At 39.5% G+C, this 23,425-nt stretch overlaps 1 protein-coding gene across 3 annotated transcripts in view; it reads right to left on the bottom strand.

Annotated features, from left to right (window-relative positions):
* The window catches only part of KIFAP3 (kinesin associated protein 3), a 66,477-nt gene that overhangs the window by 16,081 nt on the left and 26,971 nt on the right, over positions 1-23,425 (bottom strand). For 2 of the 3 annotated variants that reach the window (XM_014874775.2, XM_088170292.1), the window contains exons 12-19: positions 19,365-19,473; positions 18,179-18,291; positions 17,067-17,232; positions 16,748-16,876; positions 16,418-16,516; positions 15,542-15,627; positions 7,236-7,425; positions 2,940-3,039 (exon numbers count right to left, since the gene is read on the bottom strand). In XM_014874775.2, coding sequence (XP_014730261.2) covers positions 2,940-3,039; positions 7,236-7,425; positions 15,542-15,627; positions 16,418-16,516; positions 16,748-16,876; positions 17,067-17,232; positions 18,179-18,291; positions 19,365-19,473 — 992 coding nt within the window. The remainder of the gene's footprint in view (positions 1-2,939; positions 3,040-7,235; positions 7,426-15,541; positions 15,628-16,417; positions 16,517-16,747; positions 16,877-17,066; positions 17,233-18,178; positions 18,292-19,364; positions 19,474-23,425) is intronic. The other variant, XM_014874776.2, reaches the window with a different exon arrangement.

The raw sequence follows: 23,425 nt of genomic DNA, 5'->3' as shown, positions 1-23,425 counted from the left end.
TGAGAGCACCAACACCAGTTGAACTCAGTTTCTCAGTGATGTGCAGCCACTAATGTGGGACTTTCTGGCTGCCTTTTCAGCCCTCCTGGAGGCAAGGGAAAGTCCTGATCCACTCTGAGCACATTGCAAGGACAGGAAATAGCCTCAGAGAAATTAAAGAGGTAACATATCCTCATTCTTTCTCATAGGAATGCAGAAAGAAGAAAGGATTAAATTATTTAAGTCCGAGGAGCAAGAAGTCAGCTCATGGTTGTTACCTACCTCAAAATTCACAGGGTGGTCTTAAATGGCAAAGAGACTCTTTTAAATGACAAAGAGACTTCAGAACTCACCCCATTGCTTAGCAAAAACTGCTTCTATTACAGAATTGAAAAGCTAAATATAAAAGGCAAAGAAGACAGAAGACACAGGCACAACAAATAAATGTATAATAAATAGAGTGTAACAAATTGAAAGACCAAAACCAAGAATCAACTCATAATTAGCAATCTCTCTCTGAACTTCCAAAACATGTTACTATTAACTTACTTGCTAATTGTCTATGAAAACCACAACTCACAGCTTTCTTGCTAAAAAAGTTTCTGAAAACATATTTAAATATTAATAACAGAAAAATGAACCATTTTTATAACAAAAATCTTGATTTATTAAAAGCTGGAACTGGTTAAAAATAAATCCTTGACATAAGGTTCTTGTTAGCTGTAAACTGTAAGCATAAAAATACCCTAGAATTATGTTTTGGTATGGCTGAAATGTACACTATATAACACATAAAAAGCGCCTTGACTTGCTGCTATTATTTTTAATTAGGCTCTGTAGCACGTATGGTTTTACCTTCCAACACCAGTTCAAATTGGGAGAAGGCAGCTCCAGACTCCTGGGACTGGCAATTCCATGGCTCATGCCTTGGAGCACTAATGCATTTTACATTAGGTCTGAGCATCAGGAAATCCTGGCTGCTGGCGCCAAGCACTTCCAGCCCATAATGACCCACATGTGAACAGTGGGATTGGCCACTCAGCTGCCACTATCTATTCTATCAAACAATTCACTCCTGCTCTGCTACAAATAAGACAGAACATTTGCAGCACTCCACACTGTTTCCAATTAGACTGTGTGTCTGGACTGCAGATAAGTCCATGGAGCAATCCTAGTGAAATTGCTGTCTTCTAGAAAACAGAATTCTAGTGAGAAATCCCAATATTTCCAGAGGCCATCATCATTGGGCCAACCTGCAGTTTTTCTGTTTTCATTCTTGAGGTGAGCCTTTAGAATGCCTTGAAACATGCAAGAAAATTCTACAAATACTTAATTTAACTAGGTATACACCAGATGTATTTTGCTACTCATGTTAGCTGGAATACAATCAGATTAAAAAGCAGGTTACTACTGGAGCTCCCTGAGGGACTGCAATTTGAGGCTGACTGATGTGCCTTCATTTTTAACAAGGACACTGAAGATGGTTTTGTTTCCCAGCTGAAAGCTCTCTGGCAAAACAAGAGTATCTTGACTGGGGCTTTCTCTAAGTTTACTGGAAACAAAGGAGTCTGCAAGCTCTACCCTACACACCTTTCCCCACACCTCCAGGTGGGCTTGAAGACTGCTGGGAGCACCCTCCAATGTTCTGGTGAACAGAAATCCATCACCTCGTGGGTTGTGTGCCTATTCTGAAGTTAAAAATGGTGAGTCACCCACTAAGACCCCAAGAGCAGCACAGAGCTCACACTTACCTCAGTTTCTCTCTCACCTGCAAGCTCTGCACCAAAGGTTGCACATTTGGAAATGATCAGCATGGGCACCAGCATCCCCTTCCCAAACACAGACTCACACTACTCTGAACTTGATGCTCACTGAGTATAAATATTTACTTTTTTTTATAGAAGATCCATCTCAAACGCTGCTTTTTTTTCCCCTGAGTACATTATTTTAATCTGTCCTTAAAAATGCTGCTACCACTCCAACCCTTGCTCAATGTTCTGCTTTCTGATGCATTACAAGCAGAATAAACCAACAAAAGTAACTGTCCACCAGTTTTGATTAATTTAAAGAAGCCAAAGTAAAGAAGGAAAATCTTTTTTGCTTCAGCTGTACATATTGTGAATAAATTAAGATTTTACAAAGTTGTTAGTGGTGAAAAGAACATTCTTCCTTTGGAAAGAAACAGCCTCAGCCCCAGGGCTGGGCATATCCAGATAGCTGGATCCTGCTGAAGTGAATGCTGTACCTTGACTATCAAATGTTTGAACCATTTCCTGCTCATGAGTCCACAGAATTAATGCTTTATAAAAGGTACTTCCTAAACTCTATGGCATCAGGATTTATGAAGATTCCATTGTGGAAATGAGTCTTTTCTATTTTGAACTCATGGGAGAAGTTTACTCAGAAATTCAAACTGGAACAGCTTACCAACATTGAGAAGTTTTCAGCAGAGGGGTAATTCAGAGAAAGATCTCCCAGAATATCAGCAAAAGCTGATGCCTTTTGCTCCTACAGCCCATTTTCAAAGTGCCCTCAGGAATCCAACTGAGAATACCTTAGGAACACTTAGATTAATGGAAAAATACCAAAAAAACTCCAAACCTACAGCAGCTGAAAGACTTCTTTTAAGTTTAAGAATATTGGAAACAAACATCATCTGAGTAATCAGCATCTCAAGCCTCTCATTAGATGTTTCCCAATGTCTGAAGAGTATTTGAGTAGCTGTCATACCAGGTGGTGTGTTCTGTGTTATTGTTATGTTCTATAGCCTTTGGAAAGCTGTAGATGTATTACAGCTTGTTAGGATGTTAACATAGAAATGTGATTCAGATACCAGACTAGCCCTGCTTGTGCAGTGTAAATCATTCCTACTGCTATGGGGACAAAAATTACTGAGCACTATAAAGAAACTTGAAGAGCCACAGCTGGATGATAAGAATACTTTACCAGGAGGAACTTACTTGCCAGAGAAGGGGTGCTGCCCCACCAGGTCTCCATTCTGCAGCTGGTAATCCCCGAAGATATCTGGACTCACAGCTCCATCAGGGGCTATCAGCCCATCTAGAAAAACAAAATCAGTGACTTGTAAAGGAGCAGGATTGAGGGCAAGTGGGCAAAACCACCTGGCCTGGTTTGTTTTAGTAATTCAAGAGGAATGTAACTTACAATATTTCTGTGAGGAACAAAAATCAACAATAATACTGAAAAACAGCAAGTTCAGATACAAAAACCCCTTACTGGGGCTCCAAGGAGCCTCAGCCCACTGCCCTGAAAAATGCTGCACCTAAGAAATATTCCCTTAGATATTCTCTTAGCCCTTCTTCCTTAAGCCTATAAAAGTTATTTCAAGACAAATATTGTTTTACCCATCAAAGTAAGGCCAGAGAACAAGTAATGAAAAAGGTATATCATTAATCTGGGCCAGCAGCATAAAAATAAAAAAATCAGCAAAGGTCTTAATTGTTCAGACTCTACACTGCACCACTGTATCTCTTCAAACTTGTTGAGAAAAACAAGAAAGTGACTTCAAACTTATTTCTTTTATCTTGCCCATCTTTTAATAACTCAGAGCTCTTTCCAACAAGGGCAGGCTTTTCACATGATATCCTCTCAAGAACATAGCTTACAGATTTTTTTGTGCTTCCTTTACATTACAACACTGGCATATGAAGATGCAGACATTTGTAAAGCCAGAAGTATTCCTTAAAGGCTTCACAGTCTCTGCTTGCTTTATGAGGAAAAGAAAATCAGGAGCTAACATCTTCCTTCTGTTACATCACTGTAAATCCAGAGTGTCTTTGAAGTAAAGTCACTGAACTGACCCCAGCTGAATGAGAGCTCAGCTTAACTCTTTGCTGCTCCCATTCACAAAACACATTTCTTTTTAATATTAAGGGCACAGTTCTTACTTGGTAATTAGTACTAGGCTGTAATCAGATAGAACAAGCTCTTTCATTCAAACAGACTCTACATCAGTTTGTCTCCATTACTGTATGAAAACGATTCCAGACCTGAAGTGCAGAAAGCATCCCCATAAAACCAGGGCAGAAACAGGTACATCCACACTGATACATTAAGAGTTTAAGAGAGGGAAGAAAGGGATTCCTAATGACTAGGAAGTTACAAATGCCATTCCACTTTAAAGAAAGAAAGATAAGATCCAGGGAGTCACAGGCCACTTAGCTTAACCTCTGTGGTTTCAGAACTACTAAAACTGCCTGTGCAGGAAGCAGTGGAAAGTTACTTACAGACACAAGGGCTTAGAGATGACGACTCTGGCATTCAAACAAATCTCCCCGTGCTTTATGAATTTACCTGATGTTTTTTGAAGATAATATAGTGACAAGTGATAAAAGGAATAGAATTGACACATCTAGATTTCTAAGAGACATTTGATGAGGTGCTACAGAGATTCATTTAGAAGATAATACCTCATGGGAAAGTGACTGAATGCAAGGCAGCAGATTGCAAATGAAAAATGCCAGCCATGATCAGACCACATTTTAGCAGCATCAGATTGCTGTACATGGCCATGTTCTAATTGCAGACATGTGTGTACAGTATGTGAAGGAGTATGACTTGACAAGCAAGTGATCTGGCAGGGATCAATATTCCTGTCTCTCAGCATGTTCAGCAGGACACGGGTGCCCTGTGACACCACACAAATAGAAAATGTCCAAAGAAGTGAAAGGAAAGTTGAAATGGCCTTTATTAATCAGACTTGTGCCAAATTTTTCTATCTCACCTCCTGGTATGAATGCTCCACTGAACTGAAATGAGGAGAACCATTATCACTTTTATACCTGGAGCACTTCAGGTCAAAAGCAATCCATTTAAGTGACTGTGCATTTTAAGTAGTCAGGCTAGGTTAAAACTTCTCTTCTTTGAGAGCAGAGAAAGTTAAAAATAACATCTGTCTTTGTATTAATAAAGCCAGCACTACATTTTAACTCTGAGGCTACTGCTACCACTACTTAAAGTGTCTTCAATCAAGAGTGTTAACAGTCAAACCATAACACTCAGAGTTATGGCTCACATGAATTTATAGGAAAATGAAAGCACATGGATAGCATCAGCTGCAGAAAATGTGATTACACAGTTAAAGGACATCTGTTGTTATGTACATTTCAACATAAATTAGGTTATGTACTTTCAGAGCAAGAGAGACACTGAGCTCAGGAAGGTAACTTCAGAGATTCTACCACATTTTTCATGTAGATTTAAATTACTGTGCAAGACAGAGATTGGCCTGTCATGAAATAGGGAACCCATCTTGCCATCAGACAGCTCAAGAATGATTATGGTCAAGGTGGGACTTGGACTGAGTGTCAGCCATCAGTGCAGATCACTTCTAAAATTATCCTACAAAATACAGGTATTTGATTTCTGACTGCACAAAGATTTGTACTTTTGGTGGGTTTGGGTTTCTTTCTCTAGGTAATGATCTGTCCTTCAGAAACCCAAATCCCTGCTCCAGTTGGTACCTTAACCTGTAGCCTTTTCAAAATAATATTATGTCCCTTCTGAGATGCCACATTTCAAAAGCTGAAGTCTAGGAAATTGCAGAAGCACACAATTATTGACACTTGTTGCAATGAATTTGAGAAGTGAATCTACCCTTCGAATAGAATCACTCTTTAAAAAGGGCTACCTTTAAAAACAAAAGCACATTTTAAACATCTGCAGAACATATCACCAGAATTCTACCCTTCCTTCCCAGTCAAGTGTCAATTCCAACACAAAAAATCCAAAAGGGAAAAAAATATGATACTAAAGAAGCAAGTTGCTGTGTCAGAAGAAAAAGAAGCCTTATGTTCTGATATCCTTTGAGAACAGTATTTGACATGCTACTGAGATCTTGCACAATTCTTTTCTTGCAGTAACTATGAGTGAAGATGATGGGGTTTAGTGGTTTTGTTTTTCTAATTACTCTTCCTGAAAATTGATCCAGAGTCACACAGTTTTGTGACTCATGCTTCATGGCACAGGACTGGACACTTATGTGGAAAATTAAAAACACGGACTCAAACCCAGCAATTCTAAAAAAAAAAAAAAAAAAAAAAGCAAAAATCCATGCACTCAGTTATGCAGGAGTTTGAAAAGGATCTAAACCCACAAGTTTGAGGGGGGTAAGCCAACTCCTAGTTACAGAAAGTTATGAAGACATTTAGCCACTGGGTAAATGATTTCATTATTGTCTCCTGCAAAGTTTTTTTAAACCTTCCTCCTGAACAGCTGGCAACACTGGATTAGATAAATCAGCATGTACAGAAGAGATTCACACACTTCTCTAAATCCTAGATATACAACAACAAAAATTATACAGATAGATTAGTTTAAAGTCATGGAATGATGGCCTCTGCTAAGTAATCTACAAGTTTGCTGTGGCTCAATTGAAGTCTTTCATCAATATCTGCAATAAAAATCCCATTATACAACTAACACAATAGGCAGAGCAAAATTCAGCATAAATCCCACAGCTGTGAATTTAACAGGGATGAGAGAAAGTTTTTGTTTACAAAGAAAACAAACTATGGACACAAGAAATAGTTGGGAAGAACAAGGCTGAGCCACCTTTATTTGACTCCATTGTCATGGTTCATCAGCTCTCTGAGACAGGTCTACTCATATTCCTGCAGACCTGTAACATTTCCTAAAATCATGGATACACAGTACTTAATCCCTCACTAACACCCTGAGGCCTTAGGATTTTAGCTTTTCTATTTTTCAAATCCTGTATTGCTTCAGTGTAACTCCAAACTCCATATAAAGTGTTAGCTACTCTCTTCATGTTTTATTCAGACAAAACAATTCCTCTCTGGGCCTGAAACTCAAGGACACCCTACAGCCTCAGGCCCTGAAAAATATCAACAAAAAGTGAATTGTGGAGCAGCAAAATTACTTCATTACCTGAAGCTGTAATTGGAGGATTAACCCCTGATATGTAAATGGACCAAACTTTTATCTGTCTGAAAAACTTGTGACCATTGTCCATCTTGGGTACAGCCCCTCTTGGAGGCTTTTGACTGCCCAAGGTGTGCCTAATGAAGGCCTTTAATAAATACCCACTTGTGCTCTCTTAATCTTGTCTAGGTAACCTCAAGGAGGACAAGCCCATCCCTGGCTGGCACCAGTGCTGCTCCCAATGCCACAAAACAGGACCTGTCCTGCTGGACTGAGCCAGGCTCAGCTCAAGCTCCCACTGCAAATGCAGAGGTGGCACTCCCAGTGCTAGATACCGAGAGGAGCTGCCTTACCTGCATTATAGAAGAGGTCAGGTCTCTCCAGAATATCCCCCTCGTGGATGTAGGGCTCGATGGGATCGTCCCCATACAGGTACTGCTCGCTGTCGTCCATCTGCCGGCTCTCCACCATCTCCAGCCACTGCGAGTTGTGCCACCGGAACTTCTCCGTCTGGATTTTTTTAGCCCATTCCTCATCGTATTCCTGGTAAAAATCACCACACAGTGCTTTAGGGTGAGCTATAGACAAAGCTGGTGTAACAGGAAATGGCAGAAGAGTCCAACAGCAGCAGAAGATGTGAGTTCAGGGCCCAATGCTCTGCTCAGTTGCATGTTCTTTGAGCAAAGAAGGGATTTTGCAAGCACTGGGCATTATTCTGGTTTGTGATACAGCAGCACAATCTTCCCTTCACAGTTTGGAACTTTACACCATCCAGAAAAACTCTTGCTTTGAACAGAACAGTTCCATCAGCAATCTCCTCACTTGGTTTAATTAAAAAGACTCAGTTACTGCCAATCTTCAGGGGATTTTTAGTAATTAATTATTAACACTGGCCAAATACCCTGCACATCTTCATTAGATGAGCATTTCCTAGGACAACTAGTTACTAAAAAAAATCTATTAAAAGCAATAAATTTCTTTTCTTTCATGAGCTCCAGCAAAAGTTTAATTTTCAACTTCATGTAAAATTTTATACATAATGTTGAACAACCACAAAAATGGCAGGCAAGTAAACTTTGAGGGGAACTTCTCCAGAAATCTGAGTAGAACAGGATATAGGTTGCAGTCACTATGGAAAAACATGCAGGCATGAAATTTCAATCTGGATTACAGCCTAATTCACTCAAGTGATGTGATATTCATGTAAAGGAACACCAGCATGAAGTGACACAGCCTATGGTCACTGCAATCAGCTGTTCAGAGAAGGATCTTCTAAACAGAGCAGATTTTGGGGGCTGGTGATTTCCACAGAGGGAGCACCAAGCCATGGATAACATTCAGTTCCTCAGTCCTGATGAGGAGATAGGGCCCAGCTACCTCTAGGAAGCTCAACCACACATGATATCTGCAGGTGGGATCAATTTGGGAATAGTCACAAATAATGCACCACAATTTGTGCCTTTTTAAGCCAAAGTATTGTGAGCAAGAATAACATCCTTAACTAGAATGTTTCTTCTTGTGGGAAGAAATATACTTATGAAACACATCTCACTCCACTGTCTGCTAACCTAACTACACAGGAGAGAAAAGCTGAAAATAATTTTTTAACTCTTGTGATGGTTAACACATGATCTAGACAGACTTTCCTCAGAGATCTAAGCTGGAGCAGTTTAAGGCTTTAAAAATCCGTTTTACTTAACCTTGAATAGGAAGGCAACACAAAATTAGTGACAATGCCTTGGCTGTGGAAGTGGGAATTCCTGCTCCTGCTAGACAAAGTAGATCTGTCTACAACCATAAAATGGCAGAGAAGGCAGAACCAGCTGCTTAATAGCTCAGGGTAAACTTCTGAAAGCCCTAGAGTCTGAACTAGAGGTTTTAAACTGACTTAATATTCAACCAGCCCTGTCTTCATTGCTATCATGTGTGTCCCACAGGTAACACTCTGTACCCTGTGCCTTTTCCACCATTTGGCTGGTGGATAACACAAAAGCCAGCTGGCCCTGCCAGTCTGGCAAAGGCTTCTTTGGCATTGCCAAGTATCTAGAACATCCAAAATTTCATTATTCTCAATTCCTCCAATTCCACCTCAGATCAACACTAACTCCTAGACCTTGCTAACCTCACCATCCTGGCACTCCAGTTCAGTGATCCTGTCCAAAACCTGGTGTCCTACACAACTTCCACACCCTGAGCAGGTATCACCTGTGGGATCTATAGATATTCTCAGTGCCTAGGGAAGCAAAATTCTACTTTCTGTCTGTTAGTATTACTGCAGCCTTAGGGAGGGAGAAAAGACAAGACCAAAACCCAACAAACACATACTGTCTGGAAAAGAACACCTCAGGCTATTCCTTGATTTTTTTCCCCCCACATTTCCACCCTTGATTAAAAAGAAAAACTAGAAGTAACAATAAAAACTTGGAAAAAGCAAGCTCATCATTGAGATTTATAAAATGACCCATAAAAAAAGACAAGGCATGATTTTCAATGATGACATCTGATCAGCACCTTGGAAACAGCTCCTTTGCTGCATCTGCCAGAGCTAAACCCTGGGCTGGCTATTATGTCAGCCTCCAGCAGTTGTGAATTACTTACAAGCTTTAGAGAAACATCTTGTAACTGCCAGAAATCATACTGCAGTCTCAAGAACACTATTCCCAGAAGTCATGATTGCAGAGAAGGGGAGGAAAATAAACAAATGTAACAATCAGCAAATGAGATTAACCTCTGTGAAAGCTGAATCTATTTTACATTATCCCATTTTCTTTCCAAAGTTCTCAAATGCCAAAAGGCCATCAGCTAAATCACCTCATTCACATTTACCATCAATGCACTTTGAATATTCCCAAAATTCCAACCCTAAATGCATCCCACTTCCTGACATCAGAGTTCCATTCTCACCACTGTCTGAACATGCTGAATGTCTGTCAGAAATAGACATCAACTTCTTATATCCTCCTGCAAAAATCAGTTAACATTTCTCAGATTCTAACTGATTTTTCCTTCAGATGATAACAGCAGGGCAGAATATTCCAGTATATTCTACATTTCCCATCTTATTCTAAGAAGTTTAAGACTCACAAGTATTTTTCCTCAATCATTCATATAAATTTTGGAAAATGGCATTAGCAATTGAACAGCACATTACTTGAAAAGCACAATTTATCAATTCAAGTACTTTGGCGACTTGGTTTTTGTTGTTCATTCCCAGTGAAAAAAACAAGGTACAAAGTGAAATTCCCAGTGAAAAAAGCAAAGGTTACAAAGTAGTGACTGCACCAGAACTACATCAATGATCAGTTCTGTCAGGAGTCTCATTCTGGCAGCAATCACAGAAATGGAAGATTTGCAATAATCTAGAATGATTTACATAATCTCAGCACAAAAAAAGTTCATTTAAGTAGTGCTAGATCAGGAATATGTCTGTAGACTTTCCATGGAAATATGCAGAACCGCCACTGGGTAAATGATTAATGGAATAACATCAGAATGGAAGAAAAGCTGTAAATGCAGGACTACAGCCAAAAGGCACAAAGAAACAAATTAAAGACACTTAGAGCAAAACAATTCCCTAAAACACTGCAAGTCTTCCAGTAATTATATTTTTAACTATTAAAACCTTTTTTATTATGACTTTGTAGTTGGTTTTTTTTTTTGGCTTTGTTTTGATGGGGTTTTGGTTTTTAAACACAAGAGAATTTCTGCAAGCATGAAACCAGAAGACTAAAAATTATGGAGATACAGCTATAAGTTTGATCCCTCCAGTCCATTTAAATGTTAGGCTACTGGAAAAGCACTGCAAGGGAGAATGAGAAGGTGAACAGAATGTGCCTATTTTCCAACACCACCCCCTTCAAACACTGCAGTCATGGTCAGAAACTTGAAAGGAGGAATTCTGAAAGCTGATTTTATTCTCTTTGGAGCTCCCTGACATCACTGTTTTTAACATTCGGTTTCCATAAATCCTCAAGTGTCATAGAAGATGTATGGCTCGACTCTGGGAGGAATGTGCCATCCTTTTTGAAGTTCTGCTTCCAGCTTTGTTTACTACTGAACCATTGAAATATTATGAAGCGTTAACTGGCCCATTATCAGAGCGTGTCTGTTCCCTATCAGGGTCCCCTTTGTCACTGGCTTCCGTCACACCTTGTATCTGATTAACACACTATAGGATAACACAGAGCTACACAGATCTGCTTTGTGTTCTCTCACAGCTGATGAAAAACAGATTTTCCTTTTCACTTTAATGTGGTTGCCCTTTAATTGGGTCTGTAATAGGGTTCATTTGATGTGATTCTTCATACTGAACTGAAACTGCTATACAATAAGTACAATGCTCATTATGTTCAAGGCTCTACTTAGTGATTTGTTACATTCTTCATTAAAAACCTACTGTTTACATGAAAGATTAAATTAACTGTTTATTAAGAAAGAAAAGATTTATCTTGTCTAGCTATCCTCAAGTCAGGCATGTGATTTGAACTCTGTGCTTCTATAAACCAAGGAGAGAAAACAGATGTTAGGGATCACCTTCAGCAGGTGTCTACCACACCTACCTTGGGGTAAGTACCACTGCAGGGCAATTCCTTCACAGGCCAGGAAAAAAAATCCTTCCACCACTTACACCTGTGCAACCTGGAGTCACTACTTCACAATCAGCTTCATGACTATCAGTGTATTCTGACAGGAAGCTAATGGCAAAGCAAGGACAAGGAGTAACCATTGATGCCTTCTAAATTTAGGTGGCTCCAAAAAATGTAGGGCACCCTCAAAATTCCTATATTGGCAGTAGCAGAGTAGAGAAACTTTTTTCCCTCCCTTTTGGAGAAATGTAAGCAACAGATCAGTGGTTTGGCTCACCTTCCTAGCTCTACAAACCCAGAGAGCAGGCACCAGTGCTGAAAGGGAATCTGTCCAAGGCAGGTTTTATGTGAAGACAAAAATAATCAGGACACTCTTGCCCTATCTAAAGCTGCCTGTGGTTACTCTGCTGCAACCAGCACCAAAGCAGACTGCTGGCAAATGGAGCATTGAACAGAGGAAACCTCAGCAGCTCAGCCCCAGCCCCTCACTGCCCACCCCTCTGTTTTCATGTTTGCTACAGGGTGACAGGGCAACAAGAAAAGTACACACAGAAAGGGGGTCCTGTCAAGTGAAGGAAGAACCTTTTTTCTTGGAGTGACTACAGCACTCTTCATGGGAAGAGGACACCAAGCTGGAGTCAAAGGTTATCTATTTTCAGAGCATGCTGCCTATTCAAATAAAGTCCACACCAAATCCCTGTGGTCTGCTCTTCCTTGACTCTAAGAGAGCTGGCCAACATCTCATACAGCTGGCCCCAAATCCCAGAGCACACAGGGTTCACAGCACATTCCTGCTTGTTAGGTGAAATTCCAGCATTCCCAACATGGAGGATTACTATCAGGGAGCTTAGCTAACACAGAAAGATGCAAGCTGTTCATTAACAATGAATTCCATGAAAGGCAAACATTATTTGCCATTCATTACAAATACCCAGGGCAAAGAACAAGAGCTGGAAAAACACCTTAGGCATGAGGCCCTTCCTAAATCCCATGGACAATGCTGTAACTATCTAAAAGATGTTTAACTCTGCAGGAAGTACTGTGATCCACTCTTGATCATAAGAGATGGTACAGCAGGTCTGGATTTGAAGCTGCAAAGGCACTGAAGAAGAAAATCAGGGTTTCCTGATATTTCCAGGGTTTCCAGGGGGAGGGTCAGACTACAGACTCTTAGGATCTGATGATGGTTAATTAAATATCCTTTGAATAAATTAAGAAAATAGTTTGACTGCAATATAAATGGGCTAGGAGCAGATAAAGAATAAGAAACCTGAGAGATTAGTAGCCCACTTGGCTCTTGATAATGTTGCCTAAGGTGAACAGAATAAAACCATCTCAAGTAAGCTGACATCTCTTTTCACAAGCTTGGAGCTGCTGTTGTCCAGGCTTCTGAAGCAGGGGAAAAGGGAAATTAATTTGCTCGAGACTCCTAGACCAGCTGCTGATTCCAGGCTTTCAGCTAAGCCCTGAGAGCTGCCCCACTTTAGGGGTACCAGCACACAGAACTGGCTGCTTGCTGCCAAAGCTCAGCACATGCCTGAGTCCAAAGCATTCCTAAATCATCAACTCAGACTTTTTCTAACAAAAGGGATATCTTGCTTCTCCCAGTGCAAAGCTGAGACTGCCCAGTATATACTGTGCTAAAGCAGCACATCTGTTTCAGTTCATCAGTGGCAGAGTCCAGCCAAGCTATATTAAACAAATCATCACTAGTGTAACATTTCCATAATTTCTGTGACAATTACTTTACTACAGAAAGCATTTCTCCCCTAAGGCTTATAAGCCATGTGATTTTCTCCAGTGCTATTTCAATCACAGTATATACAGCTCATTGATGAGTGAAAGAAGCATTTGTCTCCCTGAGTAGAAATTATTTTCAAATCTACTCCCCAACATTTATTTTCTGATTTCCATCAGAGGACCCACTCCTGTCAGCATGTGTGCAACAAGAAGACTGAAGAGTGAAGGTTTGCTTGCTGTGGATTTAGCACAGATAAGAAGTTCCACCACTTGGAGACTGTTCAGACACCTCAGCAGGCACTGCTGGTGTAAAAGTGCCCCACAACCAAACACCTCTGTGTTTACAGCCTGCTTTAATATTCCTTTCACACCTATCAAGATCTGAACTTCTGATAACTTATTTTCTTGCATTTCCTAACCACCACTACTTAAAATATGTTGCCTTTTTTGCTTGCCATTTTTTTGTAGTGAGAGACACAAGTGCAACCAGATTCTAACATGACTGAGAAAGCAATCAATTAATTAATGGTTCTCTTTGTCTTCCAGAAAAGAGAGCACATTATGCTTCCTGTTCCCCTCAGGGCCATGGTGTTTATGCAACCTGGAACCCCAACACCCAGATAATAAAGCCAGAAAGACCTTCTTGGAAAAGGAACTCTCCTAACACCAGCTAACACCATTCTAAGTGTGGCATTGCTCCACAAGCAAAGAAAAATATCATTTACCACCATGCAAGCTGCTCTCAGTATGTGCTTGGTGTCTCCTCCTCCACCCCCAATAACCACAGTACCCCATAATTTCTTCCCTTTATTCTTCCTCAAGGCCCTCAAAGTCCTGTCCAGTGCTTTTTGCAAGTTGAGAAGCCTTTCCCATCCATTATCTTAGCACTCCTCACTGACTCATGGTGAGCATAAAGATTTCGTGTTCTTTAGAAGGCGAAAAAAAGCCAAGTACATTTTACTCAGATGATAATATTGAATATGAAAAGCCAAATACATTTTACTTAGATGGTAATATTGAATATGAAGCTGTATTTTTGTATGTTTATTCTTCTAGGTTCTATAAATTTTGCTTAATAATATTACTAGCAATTTTTCACTAATCAGATATTACCACACACCTCACTGTAAAGTTTCCCCATATGAACAAATCAAAATGTGAGTCACTTGGAAATTGCACTGGCCCCAAGTGTTGGATGCACTCAGATTGTCCAGCCTCAGCCAGAAGATAAAAAAAATCCTTCCAATGTTTCCATTGGAGATGTCCCTAGAAATTGCTGATTGTGTTAAGCTGAACATGATGCCCATCATAAATAAATACTAAGTGCAAATTCATTTGAGTTTAAATCTAGTCCTTAATGAATATCAGCAGCAACTCTGCCAGTGGAGCAAATTTTCATTCCATACCTTCCTGAAGAAAAGACAGAGCAACATAAAAAGAATTCCAGTTCAGGAAATGTTATGTCATTTTACTGGTTTAAGGAGACTATTAAATTAGAAGAAATTAATGAGTATGACACAAGAAGGTAAGCTAGAGTATAGATAGTACTTTGCAGTGTAAGTTAGGCCTTATGCTGTATTAAACTTCTCAGAGAACAGGCTGCAATACACATAATTTAACTGCAAAGGGAACAATTGTAGATGACTGAAAAAGCAATAGGGTAGACAAAGGTACTGCTGCTCTTGACTCAGTTAAATTGTCTTTGGCTGTAAGATTACATGACAGCTACTCTATACCCAAAAGGATGTACAGTCACTGCAATCCTCAACAGCACTTTATAGTTTAATAATCTTTCTTTTTTCTAATTTAGCAGTGTAATACAACTGTCCCAAAAGTTTACTGTGATCCATGGACAGCTGGACAAACTAAGTTACATAGGAAACCTATCCAAAAGGTGAAGACAATATTAGAGTGACTGTTCTCCCAGCAGGGAACAGCCAGCATCAGGATCGCTGCCACATTTTCTTTTGGAAACAAGTACTGGCATCAGGCAATGCAGAAAAGCTGAATAAAGCTGCTGGGTAACAAGAGCCATTTGTTTGGAAAACTAAGAAATAATGAAAGCTTGGCACACTTATGTAATGTGGTTAATTTATTAAAGTCTAAAAGCACTTTTCAAAAGTGTAACGTTAACTTGTATGAATTTTCCAAGTACATACACGCTTTTTTGATGTGCAGCCTAATGACTGCCATTGTGCCCTGAGAATTCATCTTTTATCCTTATGATTAGAAAGTTGCATAAGAAAAAAAACTTTCAATTTGCAATATATGTAGTTATTTTCGAATTCCCTTGAGTAAAGGGGCTCTGGAAGGATGCAGGAAGTCAGACCTACCGCTATGATATCCAGAGTGTTGTCACAAACCTTGCGGATCTCAGCGTTTTTATCGTGCATCAGGTCTATAAGGTACGCTGGGGCTTCTGCAAAGCTGCTCTTAAGGAAAAAAAACTTTTGTTTTCCCCCCTCAAAACCCTGAGTTCTTCAAACTGCAAATTTCACTAAGAAGTAGAAGCAGGAATTTTTCATCTCATGTAGCAAGAAAGCATTTTCCACATGTTGGTGCTTTATCATTCCAGAATTAGCAAGAGATGTAACTTCTTATTTTTAATTTTTTAAAGCTAGCAACCTAGCAGTCCAAACAGGACACAAAGAACAAGCTCCTCAGATATTCCACAGAGATTAAAGGCAAAAAGAACACGAAGAAGTATTCTTTGTATTGTTAGCAATGTAATCACTGACTTGCTATCCCTCCCAGGGCTCATTCCACCCATTCTGAATGCTTCAATAAAATGTAACATTCAGTTAAGTACCACAAAATTTCAGACCATGCAGCATATTTGTATAATGCTGCAATGCAAAAAGTTTCTCCATGCTCTACATATGTTCTTCTATGAACTGTGAATTTCATTATGATTTGCAAAACCAATTCAGACAGTAAATCAGATTGGATAACAACTAATGAGTCAGCTGGTCCAGCAAACTCCCTCCTACTCACCTCCCTGCTTCAAAGCAAACTAAGTTTTAATCTTTGCTATTAATCTTACAGTCCCTTTACATGCTTAGGCTGCTTGGGCTTTTTCTTCAGCTGAAATAAACATTTACAAAGAAACCTTTGAGATCATGAGGTTACTGCAAGAGAAACAGTAGTGAAACGTCAGCAATGGCAAATTAAGTGCTGCAATTCTAGATGTTTCATCTCCAAAAAGATACGTGTTTCCTTGATGATGACATCTCTGGTGGCTTGGTGGAACACCATCTGATAAAATACATAGATGATCTGACAGACAAACTCATCATCTTCCTGCTGAGCTGCAAGGAGGAAAAAAAAAATCCACCATTATTTCAAATCTCACAAATAGAAGCTTTTGATGGTTAAGGAGTTGTGAAGGTGTGGGAATCCCCAAAACTACCAGAATTATCACTAACAGAGTAACTGCTCCTCCTTCCTCATACCAACACCAACCCCTGCCCTGCAAAGGAACAGCAATGTCAATTACAGCTCCTGCTGTGCATGAGTTAAGTCAAACATGGCCAATTTACCGTTCAGAAGCTCAATGAGAGCAGGGATGATTCCAGATTTAGCCAGCAGAGCAGCACAGGAGTCATCCATGGAAACGGTCCCAATCATGATCACCACTTCCAAAACGAGGTCATCCTCAGCAGAACCTGCTAAAGCAGAAGAAGGAAGAATTACCTCTCCCAGGAATTCTTCATCTACCAGCAGTTGTGTATTTATCTGCAGACATGATTCTATTCTTCAGTGTTATGTTTTCCTAAACAACCACAGACTCTACTCCGAGCACTCTAAATATTCTCCAAGCAACTCTGCTTTGGAAGCCCAACCCAACTTTGTACAGACCTGGTTTTAGCTTATCCTTGAGATATGGAACCAGTTTGTATTCCTTCAGCACAAGCTCCCAGTCCAGCTCTGGTAAGGTCAAATTTGCAAGTGTTCCCAGGCATTCAATCACAAATTCTTCCTCTTCATCATTTGATACTTGAGCTGCTAAATCACCAACATATTCCTGAAGAAGGTACAGCAATAACCATTACAAATGAATGATCTGAGTTTCTGAAGAGCTCACATCTCAGCCAAACTAAAGCTAGCTCTCAAAATAAAACTGAAGAGACTTTGCTCTTGAAATAAGAACTAATAAAGCAGTTTCAAGTCCAGTGGATGAATAATCCAAGAAAACATTTGAGCACTCTTCCTCTCCATCCTTTCACTTTCAAGGGATGTGGATCATTTGTTCCAACGTTCCAAAGTAGTTACCACAACACAGAATTTAAAATGCTCTTAGAAAAAAAGGAAAAGAAGATAGAGAATACCATCCTGCATTAGTGGCAGTAATGGAGTTCTTTACCTAAAGATTTTAATTAATAACTACAAGATTTTCTGAAGACACAAACGGGGAAAAATGGCTTCTACTTATGCTTTTCATATTGCTTTAAGACAATTCGATATTTGATCCACATTTTAAGAGTATGTTTAAAATCTCCGTGATTAGAATGTTGTGTTTTCCTCCTTTCTTTTGAAAGGGTGGCTTGACAGGATCAATATTTAAATACTAAACATTAAAATACCCACAAATACAAGACACTTGGCACAGTGGGGGGGAAAAAAAAGCACCAGATTTTTCCCTCTAGGTCCAAAAGCAGAAATTTAGGATAACTTAATTGATATGATGTTCACCCCAGCAGCTGGGGCTTTTTTGTTTGTTTGCTTGGGTTTGTGTGTTTGTTTTGAAACTTACTGGATAAGGCTTAAGATCTGTTTTCCCCATAGAGGGGGATCCAAACTCTGATCAACCAGCTGAGATAGCCTTATAAAACAACACATAAATCACTCCAGGACAGACAAGGAAACTTAAGTTGGACACCCTGCAAAACAAACCATGGCAGCTCTCCAGAGCCAGTCTTTTCCACAAGGATAAAAAACAGAGATCACATTAGGTAAGACCTAATACTTACAATAAACTGGCTTTTAGTTGGCCCATCATGTTGTGAAATATTTCTGATCATCTTCATTAACAACGGGTCCTTAAACTTCAAAGCCCGCTTCATGAGCATTTTCAAACCATTTCCTGAAAAGAAACAAACACTTAGAAAATCCTCCAAATAAAAAAAAAATAAAATGAGGAAAGCACTAGCTGATCAAAAATCAGCAAGCACTCAAAAAAATGTCTGAAGCTTTTCAAGTTTAGAATGAAAAAGTGCACAGCATTTAGTCCAGGCACAGAGACTTCTCTCCTCATTCCATGGAATAAATACATTGTTATGGTTTTAAAAGTTTATTTACCAAAGATGAATGCATGGGAACAGATCTGAAGTACTTAACAGCACAGAGCAAATCCCAGTGTTACCATTATGCTTCCAAAGGATCACCCTGCCTACCTAAAGGGTGTTACTAGTTTGAGTTTCACCTTCCATACAAACCTGGATTTCCCTACTCCCCCCTCTACAGAACTATGCACAGAATTTTAAAGTAGAATTTCAGACCACAGAATCTCTTGATTGCAATTGTTCCCTTTGAAGGGCAGTAATTGACTGCAGCAGTTCCTAGGGAAAACGTTGAGCACAAGTGAAAGTTGGAGCATTATTGAGTTTATATTACTCAATTACTGAGTAATATTGTTTCATTTAAAACTGCTAGTATGAAAATAATGAAATTTTAAAAGCAATCCAGAGCTACTGCAAGAAATGAGAACCATCTAGATCATGAATTAAAATATTTGAACCCAAAAGAAGCTCAATTATAATAAAAAAATTAATGGAAAGATGCAACTGAAAGACATCACTGCTATTCATTTGATACTGGCAGGTGAAACAGCAGTCAGCCAAAGATGGATCTTAGGCAGAATAAAATGCTGATGTCTCCATACAGCCACAGTTTCCCATAGCAATGTCACCAGCCTGTTTTGCACAACTGTGTGCATGTGCAAGAGCTGTGGGCATCTCCCTCAAGTGTCACTGCAGCCACCAAGAGCAAATGTGAGGAGGATGTGGCCATTTGCTTGCAATCATTCCCCAAATTATTTTTTCAAAACACATTTATAAATAACTCAATTATACATAATTTACATCTGTAAGTATAATAGAAGAAAATATACCAAGTGTTGTCATGTCCAAACCCCCACCAAAAGCTCAGCCCAGTTACCTTCACAGATAAGCTGCACATTTCTTTTGTTGGCAGCAAGGTTAATACAGAAAGAAATAAGTTCCAGGTCAACTCGTTCATCAGGACATTCAAAAAGCATCTTCATTAACTGCCAAGAAACACAAGCACACGTGGATCATTCATCTTTCCAAAGCATTAGAAAAGCAAGGTTTCATCTACTACAGTACCTTTTTAAAAAATTAGTATTCAGCATTTCTACAGGAACAGTGAAAGTTACAAAGGTCAGGGGTATGACATGTATAGTTCCATTATTTAGGGATAACAATCCTTATAAAGTGCCAAAAATGGCAATCACTCATCACCTTAAATTAACTTGGCTTAGTTACATTTTATTGGTACCACTGAAATTTTCGTTTTACTGCTTTTTAGTATTTGTGAATGGATAAATTTGTTTTGAAAGCTTAAATGAAATTAATACAGGAAAAAAAAACCCACAACTTAATTCCACAGAAAGTCAGATTAATGCCTATTAGCTTAATAGAATTATGACTCTATAGAGATAGATAATGCAAAATAATTCTACTATTATTTTGCTGTTACTCCAATGATAATTTAGCTGTCTCTGCAGCACTGTTCTTTATTTTTGCAGCTTCCAGCTAGAGCTGAACACTGCCACATCCCACAGACTCCTCAGCAGTAATTCCATTCTTCTGGGAACATTCATGTAGGTAGACAATCACCTATAATCCTGTACAAACAGCAAATGTCAGTGAACTCCCAGGTGATTCCCAAGGCTCCTAAGCTATGGATTGCCATCATTTGACACACCTGTATTGTCCATTACATCACAGGCTGGCTATCCTGGCTCATTTGGTTCAACAGGAACAGGTTTTGAAATGGCATTTGGAATATATGAACTTGATTAAAATAAATCCATTTCTTTTCTCTCTGGTTCCAATCCTGGCAGACAAGCCCTGCACAACTTCAGGGTGGGGGACATCACCCTGTTTGCTTCTAAAACCCACTCAGTTCATAAGACATGTTTAGATTATAATGCAAACCAGTGTGATGACAAGACTGAGATTACTGGAAGAGGAAACAACTAAGCCTAAAGATAAGCAGGTCATAAGGTACAAAAACTGTAGCTCAAAAAGGGGTGGAGGACAAGAAAGCAACAAATGACCATTAAATTTAACGATTAACTAATAATTAAATATTTGTGTGCTTGCCCCCTGGTGGAAAGACAAGTTTGTAATGCATTAAAAGCTAGAGAAAGTAGGTGAAGATCCATTTAAAGAAGAGAAAATAAAAAGAAACAATAGGATTGCAAGAATTCCCTCCAAAATATTTTACTCCAGCCATTATTCTGTATGTTTACCTATTATCAGGTATCAGGCTGTCATTCCAGAGGGACCCAAAAACCCCTCAAAATAAAAACCACATTACAACACAGCTATTTATGTCTTTCCTGAGACTTTCATGTACTTGTTTAAAAGCTATCATTGATTTCTTCCTCCTTTTCTTAAAAAGGTAGAATCAGATTTCTCTAGGTTGTTTTAAGAACTTATAAAATCCCTGGTTTATTAAAGCCTTAAGCCTGACAGTCACGTAAGAGGGAATTAACAGAGAAGAAAATTGCCATTTAACAAGTAGAACGCGAGCATTCAAAAATCACCCCCTGCAACTCTTCTGTTACAAAACCTTTAAAAAGAGATTTTTAAAACCCTTCAAATAATTTGAAGGGAAACATTCCCATTACTTACACAATACAAAATCCGTGGAAATTAAATGTTTAACAAGATGGGATTACACTGTTAATTACTGAACTACTTCTCTATAAAAAGAAAAAATATATCCAGTTTCAATTAAAGCCGTTCAAATTTTAAAATAATAGTTTCATATGAGTTCCATGTTTCCCATTATGTCTTCATTTAATTTGATTGCTTCTTGTGCCACTTCAAAAGGAAGAGTAATTGCTGCCAAATAGGAAATATTAAAATTAAATTTGTTCTGCTTTTACTATGTCCATTGTCATCTTTTACTGATTTAACAGGAAGGCAGTAAAAAGACTGCAGCATGTGCAATGAAGAGGCAGTAGTGTTCAATCAGACAAGTCCCATATTGAGTATCAGATACCACAGACCAGCACTGAAATCACTGTGTCTAGACTCTCTGGCACCTGCCTTCACTTATTTACCAGTGACCAGAGGCCAACCCCCACAGCTCTGTGTTCACATACACCTCTGTCCAACCCCCTCCCCGAGCCCAGCTCCAACATCTTTGAATGATTATGCCAGAACTGCATGCCTCAGGAATCTCTCCTGAGCGGCTACTCCCCAACTCTGCTGTTTGAAGTGATGCTCTGGTTTCTGAACTTCAGCAGATAATGGCGGACAGGAGCAAAGGGGGCTGTCAAGAGAGGACGTTTACCAGCATTAAGCTGAAAAGAAGCTTAGAGATCAAAGAGGGGCCAAACAGGACAAGCGTGGTGGAAAACATGTGGGCAGCTTTGGAGAACCTTGCACACCGCTCTGCGGTAAAATATTAAATATCACCATGACATCACTGCCTAACCATGCCCTTTGATTGGCCAGGTTATTACCAATAAAGGCTTTTATAAGCATCTGGATGGCATTTGCACCTATTTAAACAAAACACGCATTGCTGAGGTCTAAACAAGAATGAACTGTTAATACTCACTTTTAACTGTTACTAGAGTAGCACCCACTAACTCCTGCAATCCACAAGGATGTTTACCCGGGACAGCACACGCTTCACACAGCCACAATCACCACGGGGCTGCTGCTTCCAAGCACTTTCTACAACTGCTGAACATTAATTATTATTTGCCAGTCAGATGAACACCTTTCCTCAAAGAGACAAACCCAGGCAAGGGCGTATAACACTACTGAAAAGAGATTTTGGGTTTCCTGGGTAGAATTAGAAGCAGTGAGTCCTTTCTTTTCCTGATGCCTTATCCACTTCCTAATGCTTTCTGCTACCTGTCTTCCTTGATAACCACCCTCATTTTGAACATTCATTAGTAAAATTTAAGCTCTAGTTGCTCAGCTCCTTCTTGAACAGTGTGCAGATGTGACCTGTGAAGCATCAATAGCCATAGTTATATTTTCCAACGTTGTTATTTACTTCACTAAAGCCCAGTGAAGGCAGCAGAATTGTTTGCTGCTCCAGCAGTCTTTGGACACAGCTCTGTAAGCACTGGGGGTCCAGGAGTCATACCAAGATTCCCTGAAAGCACAGCACAATCAAGTCCTGAGACACTGGTGCAGGAATTTGAGTTTGGCTGGTAACTGCTAAAGCAAAGCAAGTCCCTTGTATCTCACAAATGCTTTAAAAAGTAATTGCTTCTTGTGGCAGAAAAGACAGCAGGATGTTTACAAGATCACTTTGTAACATATATTAGTTGTTCCTACCAGTTTTCCCTCTCTATTATCCAAAATTATCTTGCACATGGAAAAACTTCACCGATTTTGCCGTAAGATAATGACCAGAAATATTCTGGTAACTTTCCATGACAGCTTTCCATTCTGGAAGTATTTGATGCTAAAAACCCATTTGGGAGGAAAGAAGATACCATGGTGCAATTCTGAAAAAGCTACCAGAGAGTTTTTATACTTAGGCAACACAGGCTTTCTCAACTCCAGCCTCACCAGGGCTGAGAAAAAGGACAGTATGAGAGGACTTGGTGCTTGAGAAAAACAAAAAATCTCAAACCAACAAGAAACAACAAAACACATACACAAAAAATCAAAGAGATCCACAAAACCCCAAATCCCATGATACTGTGTCTGCTTGAGTCAATGAGTTAAGTAACCAAATGCAGCCTGAAAGACCAGTGAAGAGCCTTCCAGAGTCATCAAGTCTCCTTTGCTGTACATGCCTGCAGTTGGAAAAGGAATTGACATGGAGGAACATAACCCTCCTTGGCTGCTTTCCAGTTCATATCCTGCAATACTGGAGACACTGACATTTTGATACCCAATGGGATCAGGCAAGAATGCCTTCTAAAACTGTAAAGGAAATACTTTCCACTACATTCCCTAAGGAGCTGCTCTGCACAAGCTTTAATCTCTCTCTGT

Source organism: Sturnus vulgaris, chromosome 9 (genome assembly GCF_052056855.1).
Source record: "Sturnus vulgaris isolate bStuVul1 chromosome 9, bStuVul1.hap1, whole genome shotgun sequence".
NCBI classification, from domain to species: domain Eukaryota; kingdom Metazoa; phylum Chordata; class Aves; order Passeriformes; family Sturnidae; genus Sturnus; species Sturnus vulgaris.
The sequence above is the reverse complement of the archived record's forward strand: the minus strand, read 5'-3'. Positions and strand labels throughout refer to the sequence as shown.